Here is an 18,083-nt window from a genome sequence, read left to right as displayed (position 1 = left end):
CCCTGTCTAACCTTCGTGTTTTTAAAAGTTGCTGCTTAATATCCAAAACTCATTATGATAATCCTTATCATTATTGAACGCAGAGAGCAGATAGTGTAAGTGGAGTTACAGCCATATATTATGATTAACTTCTAAGCTCACGTATTTCAAATGTTGAAAGTCAGTACCTAGCTCACGTCTTCTAATGTTGTTCAGTTTCAACAAGGAGCCAACCAGGCAAACTCTCCTCACTCCTTAGTGACTGGAATAACCCAAATGAGCACTTAGGGAAGTTCCACTGGAAAGATGAGCAGCTAAAGAAAAAACGGTCTCAAGTGCTTTCTTTGCATTTGTGAACCGCCCTGTGTCTATAGTGATCAGGTACAGGGACGATTTCTAGTTCAAATATAACTTAGTGATTGCCACATGGTGCAGAATCTTTCCACCCCTACACTCCAAAAACCCAATCAGACAAGTGCCCGTAATCTGATTCCCGAGCACTGGAGCCTGGGGGCAGGCAATGAGAGCTGCACTCCGGCCAGGGAAGGCATGAGTGACGGAGCTGCAGCGAGGCGGTGGGGGTAAGTCCTTCTTTGCCTTCAGGGAACAATGCTGAGCGTTTTTTTTTTTTTTTTAAGATGAAACTCTTTCATTACGGAGACCCATGTCTTCCCAGGCAGAATCAACAGGTGGGGGCTTCTTTAAGCCTGGGGGCTAAGCTTATGCAGAGGAGAAGCACAAGAAGGGGGAATAGGGGATGCTTTTTAGCATGGGAAATTACTCTGTAATATTTTTTTCCTTAGAAGATTACTCACCCAGAAACTTAGCTGTCCAGGAGTGGGTGAAATAATGTATTCATTAAGAAGTAATGTGTCCACTTCACTGCAACCCCTTCATGTCAGCTAATCCTGCTTTGTTCTGGGAGGAAACAAAACAGCAAACACAAAGTATGTTGGTCTATTTCCTATGAGTGTAAACACATCAGGGCACATGGACGGTGATCTCGGGGCTGTGAGCAGTGCTGGGGAGACCCTCGCTGAGTCGGAGAGGTGCATACATACTAGAAGGTTTGGGGCTCCATAGCTAGCTGAGGCTGTTTGGGAGATCAGATTTTTGTGGGGTTTTTAAAGAAAAGGGGAGCTGGAGTCATTTTAGAGTTTCTATTTACAGTTCACAGGCTTGGGTGCTTCGCTTTTCCTTTTTAATTCCTTTGATGAAAAACTGAGGTCCAAAGAGCAACCGGGTTTCTTGATCAGCCCTCTGGAGAGGGGGACAGGTGTGTGTGTGAATGAGCAGGTTACAAAGGGTGCTGGAGGGAGGCTGGCCTTTTCCAGGACCGCCTCTCCTGGGTGCTGTGCTACCACAGCAGGGACTGTTTCCTACCCACCCAGCTCCCTTCACTTCCTGCTCGGTCCCCTCCTCTTTTTTTCCTATCAAACCCCAGAAGACAGCACCTGTGATAGCACCTTGCCCCTCTGCCACCTGGCTACAACCCTGGACAGCTGGTGAGTTCCGAAGTGACTGTCCTCACTCCTTTTCAATGTGAGTTCTCGGAATCTCTCTCTCTCTCTCTCTCTCTCTCTCTCTCTCTCTCTCTCTCTCTCTCTCTCTCTCTTTGAGACTTTTCTAATGCCTCCCCAGAGTGCCCTCCTTGCCCCATCCCAGCTGCTGTTAGGTTTTGTTTTGTTTTGTTTTTTAATCTATATCATGTACCTCTAAGGAATACATCAACGCTGTCCCAGCTGAGGTCTCTCATAATTACGCAATTTGCTTAGAGGAGCTCTTGGGCAGGGCATATTTTGTGTATAGCTGGTGGCCCCTGGGTGGGTGACTAGGGTACATGTGATTTCCCTTTTCAAGTCAGAAGGAAAGCCCCTTGGTCAGACTAACAGCAAAGTCATACAGGGTTTCCTAGCTGCCCACACTGAAGCCAGGCTCCCTAGGCCAGTGAATGATGTTCAAAAGGTAAGAACCTCACAGTATATTTGGAAAGTTACAACAATTCTCTACCCTCCCTGAACCTTTGGTTTTCTGGGCCAGACCCCTACATAGTCGTCTGTGCTAAGCACTGCCTGTCTGTCTCATTAAAAGATGGGAGTCTTAGGTAAGGGAATAACAGGGGGCGAGGGGGCTGACTACCCTTCTAAAAGGGGATTTAACAATTTCTGTCCAGAGTAAGCAATAGCACTAGTGTCTTCAAACCCCACCCTCTTCTGCTCCAAAGATCTAAAATACAGTAAAGAAGGCAGATTGCAGGAGCAAAGCAACTCTGTTCCCAAAGCTGCCTTACAGTTCCTATTTCCTGACCACATTCCAAGCCCCTCCCCCTCCTCTCCCTTCCCCACTTGCACAGCTCTTCAAGAAGGGGCGTACAGTGCTCCAGTCCCCCATGAGAAGCTCTGTAACTCATCCCACAGAGCCTCCGCACTGCTTTCTGCCACACCCCCTCTTTCTCCTAACCTTCCTAGCTCTGTACCCGTGGATAGGAAGACTCCTTGGGACTGGCGCACAGGCTCCAGACTCCAGGATTTGGGAGGGGGTGTTGGAGAGCAACCCCCGTTGTTGCTTCGGGACAATGGAGTCTGTGGAGCATCGTCCTGCCTACCAAACACTTTGAAAAGCATCTCTCACCCCAGTCTCTCCCCTCTGTTGCCTGACCCTCTGATACCTACTTCTCTGTGTTTACCTGGCCACTGCCAGCAAGCCTGGCACCAGCCTGCAGTGCCCGCGGCCCCGCCTTTCTCAGGCTCCCCCCTGGGGATTGAGATTGTCACGTCCCAGCGCTACAAGCCCAGATCTGCCCAGAGCAGGGGCTGGGCGCAGATGCCCCTCTGGCTCTGATGCTATTCCTGCCTGCAGCTTGTCTCTTCCTTGCCCAGGGCAACAGCAGGGAGTGTCCCTGTCCCAACTGAGTCTCTGCCTGTCCCTAAGGTCCACATCAAGTAGTAGAAGCAATTCTGCTCTCCACCAATTTACCTTCCCAAAAGACAGTTCCCGAAGCTCCTAATGAATCCCCAAATCCACACGTCCTTGCCATGTAGAGTGGGTACAGGCTTCTACGAAACCTTTTTCAAAATGCCATTTTGAAGCTAAAATACAAAATTGCAAGAGATCTGCCTTTTAAAGATGTTTTTCTTTCTTCTTCCAAAATTAAGAGGTGTGTGCTTGCATAATGAAATATAATCATAGCCACTCGAATCGTCCCCCTGTCCAACCATCTCCATATCTCTCACTCCAATCCCTGGGCTACCCTAACCTTGATCAGGGAAGTTTCTCCCTGCAGTGGACATCAGACAGTGTAGAGATGCACAACAGATGCTGGGAATCAGTCAGACACTTTAAAATTGACTCACTTTATCTCATTTTATGAGCACGATGACTGTTTTTGCCAGCTATGTGGCTGCGTGCCACCTGGGCACGGTGCCCATAAACTGCAGAAAGGGGTTTTGGATCCTCCGGAAACAGAGTCGCAGGTGGTAGACAGCCACCGTGTATGTGCCGGGAACCAAACTCAGGTCCTCTGGAAGAACGGCCACTACACTTAACCGCTGAGCCATCTCTCCAGCACCCTCCCCCACCCCGTCCCCTTAAACTGATATCTGCTCAAAACTACACGCGAAAAATAGAAATTTCAAAACCTCGGTTAAATAATACATATATTACTCTTCATCTCTTTAGGAACTTTGCTGAGACAGTTTCCTTTCTAGGGACAGTTCAGATTACCGTCCAGCGAATAGGAAATCACAGAAGACTGGAATAACAACCTCTTGTCTACCAATTAAGGAGACTTTAGAAGCAGTCTTTCTTGGATTGCAAAGACCGTTCAGAAAACCATCTCCAGCCTATGAGACCGCAGGCCTGACCCCCTCCCCCAGTCCTCAATGTCCCTTCCACTGGAGGCTTCTCATGCTCCCTATGTTCTTCTTTCCAGTAAGTGTGGACCTCCCTGCAGCAGAGAGAGCATCATGGTGGCTTTCAAAGGCGTCTGGACTCAAGCCTTCTGGAAGGCGGTCACAGCAGAGTTCCTGGCCATGCTCATCTTTGTTCTGCTCAGCGTGGGATCCACCATTAACTGGGGTGGCTCAGAGAACCCCCTACCTGTGGACATGGTCCTCATCTCCCTCTGCTTTGGACTCAGCATTGCCACCATGGTTCAGTGCTTCGGCCACATCAGCGGTGGCCACATCAACCCAGCGGTGACAGTGGCCATGGTGTGCACACGAAAGATCAGCATCGCCAAGTCCGTCTTCTACATCACTGCGCAGTGCCTGGGGGCCATCATCGGAGCTGGGATCCTCTACCTGGTCACACCCCCCAGCGTGGTGGGAGGATTGGGAGTCACCACGGTGAGAGCTCTTCTGTTCTTATTTCTGTGCCAGAACTCTGCGTGCGCACAAACTCTGCCGAAAGATAGGTGGCCTGAGAGGCACTCATAATACAACAGGATTACAGAGCTAGGAATATAGCTCCGTTGGCAGACCGCTTGCCTGCACGCATGGGGTCCTGGGTTATATTCCCATCCCCACATGTGTGAGGTTTGGTGGCACATATCAACACTATCAGAATGTGGGAAGTGAAGGCAAGAGAACCAGAAGTTCAAAGTCATCCTCAGATGTATATCAAGTTCAAAGCCAGTCTGCACTACCCAGTAACTCGTCTCAAAAAAGAAAAAAAAAAAAAATCACATAAGAGCCAGACATGGAGATTGCCTATAATGTCAGCCCTTGAGAGGTTTAGGCTGGAGAATCAGGAGTCAAGGACACCCAGGACTACAGAGTGAAACCCTGTGTAGATATGGAACACGTATCAAGAGAACATAATTATTTACTCTTAAGTGACTTGAACAGGATTAAAACTGCTCAAAATATTTTGCTTTGCTTTGCTTTCTCTCCTATCCCAGTAACATCAAGTTTGTTTTTTGAGGCAGGATCTCACAATCATTATCTAGCTCATGCTGGCCTTGAACTTGGAGCAATCGTCCTGTCTCAGCCTCCTATGTGCTGGGATTAAAGGTATAAGCCAGCATCGCTGGCTTGACTGTATTTGTATGTTAAGAGCTTACAATTATGTATTTGATAGCAGGGACAAGGACTCGTTGCTCTTCATACATAGGGGACATTAAATGATCTACATAATCATGCTAGCACCCAGTAAACAGAAGCCAGTTTGAAGCCGCCCTGCTCTACACAACAAGTTCCAGGATAGCTAGGGCTACGCAGAGAAATCCCAACAAAAGAATACATCTATATTCATTCACCCATATTTCACTGTCGATTCGCAGTTTTACTCGTTAGCTCAGCACCGGGACCGGCTTTACCCACTTGGCTTGTGTTTTGGTTCAGATACCTATGAGCTAACCTAAATCTAATCGATGGGTCTAATAATTGCCTTGTAGCATTACAAATCTCTTAAGGACATCTTTTACAAGTTAAGTGCCACACTAACGCATTTCGCTTGGGTTGCTAAAAACAACACTCACTGAAAACTCAGTCCCTGTGAAAGTGATTATCTGTAATGGCCCCAAATGAATGGAAATTGACTCCTTCTTTTTAGGAGGTGGAAGGCATGGAAATCTCTGTGTGGGGTTGGTGGAGGACTCCAGCTAACCACGGCTTTCTCTGCAGATAAAACATGCCGTGCATACGGATGCCTTTCTGCAGACCTGGCCCCTTCCATTCTGATTGGCTGCTTTTCTTTCCCTCTCTCTAGGTTCATGGAAACCTCACTGCTGGCCATGGGCTCCTGGTGGAGCTAATAATCACTTTCCAGCTGGTATTCACCATTTTTGCCAGCTGTGATTCCAAACGGACTGATGTTACTGGTTCCGTTGCTTTAGCAATTGGGTTTTCCGTTGCAATTGGACATTTGTTTGCAGTAAGTTTTAAGTCTATTTGAATAATTGATTGATCTCGTTTATCCTCGCCCTGAAGCCAGCCTGGAGATGCTGGTTTACAGCTCACACTTCCTTTGGTTCTAGTAACCTGACCAGTGCCAACTGCTACAGCTTTTAGATTATTTCACGACTGTTGTTTACTTTAGCGTAAACTGTTTGACAAGTAGATACATGCTAAGAGAAAAATGAGTCTCCCAACTAGCTGAATATACCCGTGTATCCATGCAGATTTTGCCACAAAACACACAGCTCACTCAGATCCAGTCATATCTGTTGACAGAATTATGACTTTGCAACTACAAAGTGGCTAAATCTCAATGTTCCTCTGAGGAGACTACAGCAAGTTACAGCAAATGACACCTGTTACGAGCCCTGTTACCAAAATGTCTGAGGTTGTGTTCTTTTTCCAATTGTAGATCAATTATACCGGAGCCAGCATGAATCCAGCTCGATCCTTTGGCCCTGCAGTTATCATGGGAAACTGGGAAAACCACTGGGTAACTACTAAGTTGATATGCCCCACCTTTCTGAGGTTGGGAACAATTATCCAAAAGCCTCTTTTTTTATTAACATAACTTAGCTCACTAGTTTCTTTTGCTTTCCACCCAACTCGGACTCTCAACTTGTTATTTCATTTCACAGGGAGTAGAGAAAGTCCAGCAGAGGCCTGCTGCAACAGATCTCATAGTGTTCTGTTCTAGGTCTTCACTAACAGTTGAGTTTTCGAAACGTCAGATATGTCTGACAGAGTACAGCCGAATATTTATGGGTTTCCCATGTAGAATAAATTTAAATCATAAATGTATGCTGAATATTACTGCTTAAATCATTGAAAGAAAGCCTTCGTAGCAACAATAGAAAATAAAGTGATTCCTTAAAGGAGAAAAGAAATGTGTAAATGCTTCGCCTATAAAAAGGGTGTTTATCATCTTAGTTTGCATAAGCGAAATGCAATTATTGTTACAGTTAGTACTGGAGCTGGAAGCGTATAAACTGCGGACAGTACCACATAAATGATGTCAATGTTTATGCCATTGTCACTACAGCTGTAGCTAGAAAAAGAAATGACGCCCAAGAAGGTGTACTTTCTAATCTCAGGATTAGCCTTCTTGTTAATCTGGGCCCAGAGTAGTGAGAGACAAATGGTTCTGTTTCAATCGTTTCTGTCAACAAAAGAGTTCCTATTCTTTGGTTCATAGGCAATTATGAAAGTCACCATATATTAACTTAAATAACCTACAAAATACTAGAAAAATAAATATGGCAGATGGCAAATAGAGTTAACTTTTATTGCCATTAATATATGGTGAATGTGATTTTATATTTTTTTAAAGTTATGAACATACTATTTGTCTTTGGGTTTTGGGCTTTTGCACGTGGATCCAGCCACAGCCACTCAAGGATGGCGTGACCTAGGAAAGGAGGAAAATATTACACTGCGACTGCATGAATTCCCTTACACAAAAAGTGTATTGATTTGTTAAGACATAATTGGACACACATACAATGTCCTTTTCCCCCTTTTTTTATTGGATATTTTATGTATTTGCATTTCAAATATTATCCCCTTTCCTGGTTCCCTCCTCTCCCACTGCCCCTCCCCCTGCATCTATGAGGATGCTCCCACTCCCACCTAAATGCCCTCCCATTCCCCTACACTGGGGAATGGAGCCTTCACAGGACCAAGGGCTTCTCCTCCTACTGATGCCAGACAAAGCCATCCTCTGCTACATATGGGGTATGGAGCCATGGATCCCTCCATGTGTACTCTTTGGTTGGAAGTTTAGTCCCTGGGAGCTCTGGGTGTCTGATTGGTTGATGTTGCTGTTCTTCCTATGGGATTGCAAACCCCTTCAGCTCCTTCAGTCCTGTGTCTAACTCCTCCACTGAGGACTCCATGCTCAGATTGATGGTTAGCTGCAAGCATCTTCATCTGTATCAGTAAGGCTCTGGCAGAGCCTCTCAGGAGACATCTAAATCAGGCTCCTGTCAGCAAGCAGTTCTTGGAATCAGCAATAGTGACTGGGTTTGGTGTCTGCATGTGGGATGGATCCCAAAGTTGGGCAGTCTCTAAATTGCCTTTCCTTCAGTCTCTGCTCCACTCTTTGTCCCTGTGTTTCCTTTAGACAGTAACGATTCTGGGTTAAAGTTTTAAGAAGAGTGGATGGCCCCATCCCCCAACAGAGCCTTGTCTGGGCTCTGGATATGGTCTCTACAGGTTCTCCCTCCCCTTTGTAGGGCAGTTCAACTAATCTCATCCCTGTTGGGTCCTGGGAGACTCTTGCTTTCTTGGCATCTGTGAATTGTTGCTGGCTGCCCCCATTTCCCATCCCCAATTGCTACACACCTCTGTTACAAGTTCCTGACCCTTTTCCTCTCATATCTGATCCTACTCCCCTTTCTTCCACTCCCATTTTTAATAGGGTTATTTGGATCTCTGGAGTCTAACTTCTTGAGTTCTTTGTAATATTAGATACTAGCCCTCTATCGGATGTAGGATTGGTAAAGACCTTTTCTCAATCTGTTGGTTGTTTTTTTGTTCTAGTAACAGTGTCCTTTGCCTTACAGAAGCTTTGTAATTTTATGAATCCCCATTTGTCGATTCTTGATCTTAGAGCATAAGCTATTGATGTTCTGTTCAGGAAATTTTCCCCGGTGCCCATGTGATTGAGACTCTCCCACTTTTTCTTCTATTACTTTCCATGCATCTGGTTTTATGTGGAGGTTCTTGATCCACTTAGACTTGAGGGTTGCACAAGCAGATAAGAATGGATCAATTTGCATTCTTCTACATGCTAACCACCAGTTGAACCAGCACCATTTATTGAAAATGCTGTCTTTTTCCATTGGATGGTTTCAGCTTCTTTGTCAAAGATCAAGTGACCACAGGTCTGTGGGTTCATTTCTGGGTCTTCAATTCTGTTTCATTGATTTACCTGCCTGTCTCTGTACCAATACCATACAGTATTTATCACAACTACTCTGTAATACAGCTTGAGGTCAGGAATGGTGATCCCCCAAGAAGTTCTTTTATTGTTGAGGATAGTTATTGCTATCCTGGGTTTTTTGTTATTCCAAATGAATTTGCAAATTGCTCTTTCTAACTCTATGAAGAATTGAGTTGGAATTTTGATGGGGATTGCATTGAATCTGTAGATTGCTCTCAGCATGATGGCCATTTTTACTATATTAATCCTGCCAATCCATGAACATGGGAGATCTTTCTATCTTCTGAGATCATCGTCAATATCCTTCTTCAGAGACTTGAAGTTCTTGTCATACAGAACTTTCACTTGCTTAGTTAGAGTCACACTAAGGTATTTAATATTATTTGGGACTATTGTGAAGGATGTTGTTTTCCTAATTTCTTTCTCAGTCTGCTTATCCTTTGAGTAGAGGAAAGTTACTGATTTGTTTGAGTTAATTTTATACCCAGCCACTTTGCTGAAGTTGTTTATCAGACTTAGTAGTTCTCTGATGTAACTTTTGAGGTCACTTAAGTATACTATCATATCATCTGCAAATAGTTATATTTTGACTTCTTTTCCAATTTGTATCCCTTTGATCTCCTTTTGTTGTTTGATTGCTCGGGCTAGGACTTCAAGCACTATATCAAATAGGTAGGGAGAGATTGGGAAGCCTTGTCTAGTCCCTGATTTTAGTGGGATTGCTTCAAGTTTCTCTCCATTTAGTTTGATATTGGCTACTGGTTTGCTGTATATTTTACTATACTTTTTTACTACATACTTTTACTTTGTTTAGGTATGGGCCTTGAATTTCTGATCTTTCCAAGACTTTTACCATGAAGGGTTGTTGAATTTTGTCAAATGCTTTCTCAGCTTCTAATGAGATGATCATGTGTTTTTTTTTCCTTTAAGTTTGTTTATATAATGGATTACCTTGATTGATTTCTGTATACTGAACGATCCCTGAATCCCTGGAATGAAGCCTACTTGATCATCATGAATGACTGTTTTGATGTGTTCTTGGATTCATGTTGTGAGAATTTTATTGAGTATGTTTGCATCGATGACTCGCAAAGTCTTCATCCCCAGTGTCATTCATTGGACTGGTCATTTTCCCACTGATAGTTCTGAAAAGGCTTATTATGTTAACAAAAATGAATTTACTTTCCTTGTATGGTGTGTGTGTGTGTGTGTGTGTGTGTGTGTGTGTGTGTGCGTGCATGCGTGCATGCATGCATGTGTGTGTGTGTGTGTGCAAGGCACAGATGTATCATGGCATGAGGAGGTCAGAGGACAACCTTGGGTAGCCTGAGGAAAGTTTGCACTTTGCACCTTGTTTGCAGGAAGGTATCTTGTTCACTGATCACCAGGCTGGCTGGCCCACGAGCTCCTGGGGATTCTCCTATCTCTGCTTGCTAGTTTCCACCCACCTGTAGGAAGCAGAGGAGTTACAGACATGCATTATAGTGTTTGACTTTTATGTTTGTTTCAGGGACTCAAATTTAGATCCTTACACTTGCATGGAGACACTTTATACATGGAACCATTTCTCCAGCCACCAAATGGAAAAGTGTATTGAGAAGTTTATAGATCTTACAGCAAGTGGACAGGTTTAAGTTCAGCTATGTAAGGTTTAGGAGGCTTTATTTTTTTTTAAACACTTTTATGTAGTTTATGTATTTTTCTATTTTCAGCAATAAAATTCATCATAAAAATTGAAAGATACTTTAAAATACACAGAACTCAGTTTGGGAATAGCAATTTGGCACCAAAATTCTTTTCTGAGAACATGGAGCTGATGTCTCCTCCAGAGTGCTATGGAAAGGGTAGATATTTTTTGAGGGTGGCTGTTCTCCCTCATGGGACTTGAAGCCTGTGAGGTAACACCAACCTAATGAGATCTTACCAAGGGAACAGAAAGCAAAGGCATTTAGAGGAGGGCCCTCGGTTCTCCTTTGAAAGGGCACAGAGCAGATAAAGTCTCCTTTGGGCTCCTTCATGTTTAAGATAAGAGCTTGGTTGGTCCAGAACCTCTGCTGGCCACTGCCCTGCTGGGCCTATGTGCTCGCCTCAGCAGAAGGCTCTGCTTCCTTCAGGTTTCCAGTGAAGATGCCAAGTGCAGCTAATTTCCAGGTGGAGCTTTAAGGAAGACAGTCATTTTTGTTTTGTTTTGTTTTTTCAAATGAGAAAGCAAACACTATGTTAGTAAAAGGGAGCAACGCTGACAGTTCAACTCAATCACTTGCCAAATACGCTATCTAAAATAAACTTGTTACCTCTCAAAGTGTCAAGTCCAAGGCAGAAGAGTGCATATTTTAATAATATCCACATCAAAGGTTATTAATGGAAGAAGAAATGTGCTCAGTACAGCCAGTCAGAGTGCTCAGTAAACAAGGGGTTTAGTTCCAAGTAGATCTACTGAATGAATGCCTAACACTCTATAGCATGCATGTGTTCTAAAGCACTCTATAGGGTGCATGTACTATAAAGTATATGTTGCATCCTAATCAGATCGAAAGCTTAGTTCATTCTCAGTGCATCCCTGGTGCAATAGAAATATATCATTTACTGAGCCCTTGAAGAATCACTCACTAATCCTTATCCAGCCGCCATCCCTAAAGTTAGTCCAGGTTTTCGCTAAAGTAGTATATAGAGGGAGAGAGGAGAGGGGGGGAAGGAGGGAGGGAGGGGAGAGAGAGAGAGAGAGAGAGAGAGAGAGAGAGAGAGAGAGAACCCATAGCATTTCCCATGCAATGAAATCACATTTTAAAGAGGAATGATATAAGGAAACTAACAGGCAAGATAGTCACATACAGCTTTAAATTATCCAGGATGCATGAACTGAACTGTTTTCCAGGAGCCACAAACTATCAAGTCCTTCAGGGTCCTATTTCATTTAGTCTTCACAGACTGTGAGATATATTATAGCCTCTACTTTTCAGATAAAGAAGGTTGAGCATAGAAGTGAAATCATGTATAATTATAGAGCTATAATTTAGTTTGTAAAGTGCTTGGCCAACACGTAGGAAGCCCTGAGTTCTCTCTGCAACACCGTACACTCTGGGCACGGTAGGTCTGTAACCTCAGCGCTGGAGGAAGAGACTGGGAGACTAGCAGCTCAAGACCAAGGTGAATTCAAAGCAACCTGGGACATAAGAGACCTTTTCTCAAAATGGGAGCACTCACAGAACCTCTAAGTGGCCAGACTGGGATTATATTCATCATGCATAATGAAAAACTAACACTCTAAATGATAAAACTGAACCATGATCCTGGTTATACAGAAAATCAAGGTCCAGGGCTAATGTGGGATACAGAAGAGAAACAGGCACCAAAACTTCATTTTTCTTTCCACTTTAAAGAATTCCTACTGTATATTTAACTTGTGCAGCCAGAGAAGAGCTATTTTACATTAAGATGTATCATAAAATTAATAACCCAGATGTGACAGGACCTACTATCAACTCACGATCCTGGGGAGGGGGGATATGAATTGAAGGCTAGCCTAGGCTATGAAATGAGTCTTGAGAGTAGCCTGAGCTAGAACCTGTCTCAAATAACTTTTTTAAAATTCAGAACATTAAAAAATATATTAAAAAAATAGAATTTTATTCTTTCTTATTTTGTGTTCAAATGTTCTTTAATCATGTGCAAATCTAGTGAATCTTGGCGTATTTTCTCATTTACTTTAAAATCCATATATGTTTGTGTGTGTAAGTGTGTGTCACAGTTGCTGCCTTACGTTAACTCGGTTAAATTCTACACCCATGGGTTGTCCCCTGAGACTACTTTCTCTCCTTCCCCCCTCTCCTCCATCTTTCCCCCAGATATATTGGGTTGGACCAATCATAGGCGCTGTGCTGGCAGGTGCACTTTACGAGTATGTCTTCTGTCCTGACGTGGAGCTCAAACGTCGCCTAAAGGAAGCCTTCAGCAAAGCTGCACAGCAGACGAAAGGGAGCTACATGGAGGTGGAGGACAACCGGAGCCAAGTGGAGACAGAAGACTTGATCCTGAAGCCCGGGGTGGTGCATGTGATCGACATTGACCGTGGAGACGAGAAGAAGGGGAAGGACTCGTCTGGAGAGGTATTATCTTCTGTATGACTAGAGGACAGCACTGAAAACAGAAGAGACTCCCTAGAACTGGCCTCAGATTTCCTGCCACCCATTAAGGAAACAGATTTGTTATAAATTAGACATATGCGGGTTTCTTGTTTCACATCTTGTTACACAGCTTAAATAACACATATTTTACTATTATCAATGGGGGGGAGAAGCCTATAATTAATATGACATTTTAATGGAAATCTTTTTTAATGTATCCTCGAAGCAAATATTCAGCTACTGTATTGACTTTCCTTTTGTTAGTAATAACTGAAACTATGAGCCGAAATCTGATCAAGTCTTACTTAACAGAGCATTGGACATCTCTGTGAGGAAGCTTGTACTGCCCATCCTCACTTCAAAACTGACACCATTAGATTGATTTAAAAATGACAAAATGCAGCACATCACCGAATCATGTGCGTTTTAGGAGAAGAAATGTAGTAAGTTCTTCCACAAGCTATCCCTTACTTATTAACTACCTTGGAGGAGTTAAAAATAGCACTTGCCATTGCTAATATATCATGCGTATTTATATAGCTGACTGTCAGATCCCAACCCCAATTCACTATAATCCTTCTTCCCCCTCAGCATCCAAGAAACCATAGAACTAAAAGTCAAAAGAAATGGAAAGAATATTAACTTCTGTCCATGTGTTGGTTTCATCTAATGAAACCTGTACATGGGACACCCACCCACTGAGGTTCAGGACAGCCAGACCTGGGGAGTCTGGTGGGAGGTGGAGCAAAGGTTGCTACTTACAGTCCTACAACCATCACAAGAGGGGCAACCTCTGTTATGAAATGATTGCTCTGTTTTCAGTGCACACTCTTAAGGATACCACAAAAGATTAACTGCCTAAGCCTTTAACTACTTCACTTGCTTTTAAAGCTTATTTGCAAAATTGGGGAATTTGTTTGCCATTTGGGCACCTATACTGAAACACTAGCTGAGATATTTTAGATGACAACTTGACTAGTTGAGTCCTGCCTTTCTGTTGGTGTCTAAATCCTGCTTACTCTAGGTGGTATAAACCAGTCCTGCCCCGTGCCAACTGCTAATGCTTCCCATGACATCTGTTGATGGTCAGCATTGTGAGTGTAATAATACCCATTGGTGTGGATTAAAATATATGGCAGATAAGGTGCAAGGTAGCTGCCAATAAAGGTGTGAGCAGACAGCCTCTGTGCAAAGCTCCTAGGTGCCCCATCAGCACAGAGTGTACGTGCTTTTAAGGTATTTACCTCCTGCCTGATTTATTTGTTAGAACCATTTGTTTTTCCCATACTGCTTTGCCTTCCGCCCGTCGAATGCTCTGTGGAAACCCCAGTTTCTACACTCATAGCAGTCTAGCCTAACATTTATTTTAGACAAAGTGCTGTAAACGTCAATTTCACCAAACAAAAGTCAGTAGTGGGAGAGAGAAGAGCCACCTCTTCAAGGACTAACTTGTAAATAGCTGATCATCAGGGCTTTCTTCTCCCAAGCACAATTCCAGCTGCGTGTGACTTCTTATTGTTAATGGCAGTTTTGTGTCTGTGGCAGCAAGATAATGGACCACTATTAAAGTTGATTCTCTTCGGTGCTAGGAAACTGATATGCAAGTTCCCAGACAGCCACGAGGACAGCATATGCCTCTCAGAGCCACGGGCGTATTCTGAGGTAGATGCTGGGAGCATAGGCCTCATTTCAGGGCTTTGAATGTACTACACCAGAGACATAAGCTTCCTCTCTGATCAGAACCTACAGAACCAAGGCGTAGACCGGTGTTTTCACAATATACCACATGGGCTTAAGATCAGGGTGCTCCAGTCGGAAGGTGATAACCTTCAACAAACATGTTGGGTTAAAACCAAATTAGGGGTCGGGTCAAAAATAAATTCAGTTAACCAGGAATAGTGGGGCACATTTCTGATTACTTTTTCAAAATCCTGGCCTGTGATTATTTTTATTATGCTACACAGCTTGCATTGTGTGCTCACTTTCTCAGTCATTTCCAGGGACAGCATCCAATATGGTAGGAACTGAAAAGCAGTGAAGTGGAGATGCATTTTCTAGCAGTGGCAGAGTGCTGGGCACACAGTAGGTAATCACAGCAAGCATGCTGTTTGAATGTGTGTGTGTGTGTGTGTGTGTGTGTGTGTGTGTGTGTGTGTGTGTGTACATATATATGGCTCTCATTTGGGATTTAAGAACAATAACCTCTTCTAATTTTTGCTTTGCTCAATCTTTAGTGGAAGCGTGATTTTGAGTGTTATCAAAGGAAGGTCATGTGGGTGTGGAAACAAAGAGCATGTTTTCACATTCTACTGTTTAAGGGCAGAGAGTGACGGCCTCGTCACTCTTCGTCTTGCATTTCACTCACGGCTCTGCCAGTGAAACAGTAATGAAATTGTCCCTTTCTAATGACATCTATGCAGCAGGGGTCTATTGCCTTGTGGGTGACACCAAATTATCCTACATATTAGGAGATCAGGGCTTTTCCTTTAATCCCTTCTTATTAAGGAGTGCATAGTGCCGTACCCAAGAGACAGCTACTGGCAGATACAGAGCAGAGAGATCAGAGAGGAAAAATCAGGAAGGCATAAAAGATTTATACGAGCCATGGAACAACGCCAACTGTCTGTTCCCTCAGGAGGAGAACAGAGTCACCCCCCAAGTTTCGAGGTGGTCCATACACTGGAAAAGTACACATTCTGTCAAAACACAGCAGAAAGGAATCTTTTTTTTAAGATTTTGAGGATTTTTTTTCAAATGTAGGACTCTGACTTCTAAATGTGTGTTTCCATTTTCTTCCAAATGTTCTACCCTTTCACACTATAAGAAAATGTTTTCTGTAGCCTAAGTCACTGGTAATTTTACAACTTGTTTCTGTGCTTTGACACTACTCATAAATTCTCTCCCTTTCGATCATCAGAGAAGTGTCCTTCCACATCTCAGAGACACTGCTGGCCAGAGCTGCTCCCTGATGAAGATTTCATAAGGAGATTAGAAATCTCTGGAAAGCATGCATGTTAGAAATGAGCTGATTTCTTAGAGGTCAATTTCAAAAGCGCAACACTTCTAGGAGGACCCAGGCAATGTGTGCACTGCTCTAACCCCACTGATGGCAGTGAAATCTCAAAACCGGGGAACTAATTAAAATGATGGCATGAGACCTTGCCTGGCCCTTTGTTGTGTGACGTTGACACCTTCCTCCCACATCAGAAATCTGACAGAGACATGACCTCTCTGACAATTGAAGACAGAGAGCCAAATAGACAATCTTATAAAACTATGAGAGGTTCTTATCATTAAACCACAGGATATATGAATGTGGACTCTTGGACCTGAAAGTCATTACGTCTTTCTCCAGTGAACTCATGGGATAAAATCTTAGGAAAGCATGGTTTCTCTTTGAAAGTGTACTATAACAACTCACTTCCTTTACGTCAGCTTTTTGAGCTCATGTCTGGGTGTTACTGCTTTTCAGAACACCTTAAACAACACAAACCTTTCAAACCCATAACTCTCAGAAAGAAATGTTAGGCACTTAACTTCAAAACTCAAAAACTGTGAATACTCACTTTTGGCACATAACTTCCCTGAAAACACTCACCCAACAAATGATACAACGCATACCATGAACACTAGATTTAAGAGCAGTTATAGTGTTACTGTTTTAAGTCAAAATTCAAGAGCTAAAAAATATACCTAACATATATATTCCATTGAAATGTATTCCTAGACTGTTCTCATGTTTGATCAAATAAACAGCAATTTATGGAAATATGTAAACAATTATTTATCATTTTATCACCCAGATCACGATAAACCTGCAACTTATGAGGAACTAAGAAAAATAAAATGAATGCCTGGTTATATTTACAATTATTTATTAACTTAATATTATTGCAAAATTAGAGTTAATGTTAAATGGATTTAAACTGTAATGACTAATATTTGGAAAATCTAATAAAAGTGTTAGCTGTGTGTCCGGGTTCTGTTTCCTATGTTGTATACCATACTACTAGGATCATACAAATAAATATCCAAATGTTTTTAAAAGTAAACCATAAACTTGATGGTGTTTAAAAATTCAGTTGTAGGCTGTGCACTTCCACTAAAATGAACGGGAGGTTTTGGTATTTGAGTTAAATCTACACCAAATGGTGGTGGGGCCCATAAAGTCATTCGTACTTTGTTAACGCCTACAGGGTATATACTGGGGTAGGCCCTGAAACAGACAGTGAAGACTAGGTTTGCACACACAGCATTCATGATGTCCACATCTGCAAAGCAGACTATAGCATATCAGCTACCATCACAGTGAGGCTAAATGGAAAGACTTCAACATCTCACTGGCAGTGCTAAATAAATGGTCTACCCTCAGGGTGTTCGGCAAATCCTGTCCACCCAGATGCATGGGTGCTGAGTACTTAGCTCAGTGAGTACTTATTTGCACCTCCTAGGTTCTTGGTTTCAGGTCTTCTCAAGTGTTAGTGGCTATAGACCTTCAGTACAAGGCTGGAGATAGTCATTTATGAATGTGCAACCAATATGATGGGTGAATAATCTTTGGGAGCTAAATTAATGTATATCTCTCACAGGATTTGTCATATTATGGTGAAACAAGATGCCTGTCACCCCCTCTAGATTCTGTGGCTGCGAATATGTCCTATCTATCCTGTATACTTCTCTTTCCCGGTGACCTCATCCCTGGGCTCTAAGGGGCTTGACACTCTACCGAGTAAGTGTGAATTACAAGGACAAAGCAATTAAACAGTATCTTAGAGTCATGAGGAAATGCTATAAAGCCCTATTCTTCAATCTGGCTGCTTTATGCTGCTGAAATGTGTGTGCTAAATACTTGAAATCTTATAATTCCAGGTAGGCGCTCAAAATTAATTGAAACAGAAAAGAAAAAGAAAAGTGCACACAAAGGATGTAACACTAATTGGATTTCTAAAATTATACCCAGTGTGGAGGCAACAAGACATGTTTTCATTGCTGTGTTTATACAATGGCCAGATGTTAGATGAAATTTAGTTCAGTTGAATACTTCAGCAAGCAAAGTATTTTAACAAGCATGGAAAGTTTGAGGTAGAAATGTCAGCCTGCTTTTATGTTGATTACTCAGTTCAGACAGCAGCCAAAGCA

The 18,083-nt window shown here is 42.9% G+C and overlaps 1 protein-coding gene across 19 annotated transcripts; it reads left to right on the top strand.

Annotated features, from left to right (window-relative positions):
* The first annotated feature begins 270 nt into the window (after positions 1–270).
* Positions 271–16,916, top strand: Aqp4 (aquaporin 4). 19 transcript variants are annotated; one of them, XM_039096581.2, is made up of 6 exons: positions 285–560; positions 3,911–4,325; positions 5,689–5,853; positions 6,289–6,369; positions 12,666–12,926; positions 15,862–16,916. In XM_039096581.2, exons 1-6 carry the CDS (start codon positions 406–408, stop codon positions 15,925–15,927), a joined length of 1,143 nt encoding a protein of 380 aa, XP_038952509.1. In that variant the 5' UTR covers positions 285–405; the 3' UTR covers positions 15,928–16,916. The 19 variants fall into 18 exon arrangements, with proteins under 19 accessions (XP_038952510.1, XP_038952511.1, XP_038952513.1 ...); XM_039096587.2 differs by lacking the exon at positions 285–560 and adding an exon at positions 602–1,484; XM_039096584.2 differs by lacking the exon at positions 285–560 and adding an exon at positions 602–1,521.
* The last annotated feature ends 1,167 nt before the right edge of the window (positions 16,917–18,083 follow it).

This window comes from Rattus norvegicus, chromosome 18 (genome assembly GCF_036323735.1).
Source record: "Rattus norvegicus strain BN/NHsdMcwi chromosome 18, GRCr8, whole genome shotgun sequence".
NCBI classification, from domain to species: Eukaryota; Metazoa; Chordata; class Mammalia; order Rodentia; family Muridae; genus Rattus; species Rattus norvegicus.
This window is presented reverse-complemented; position numbering and strand designations above follow the sequence as displayed.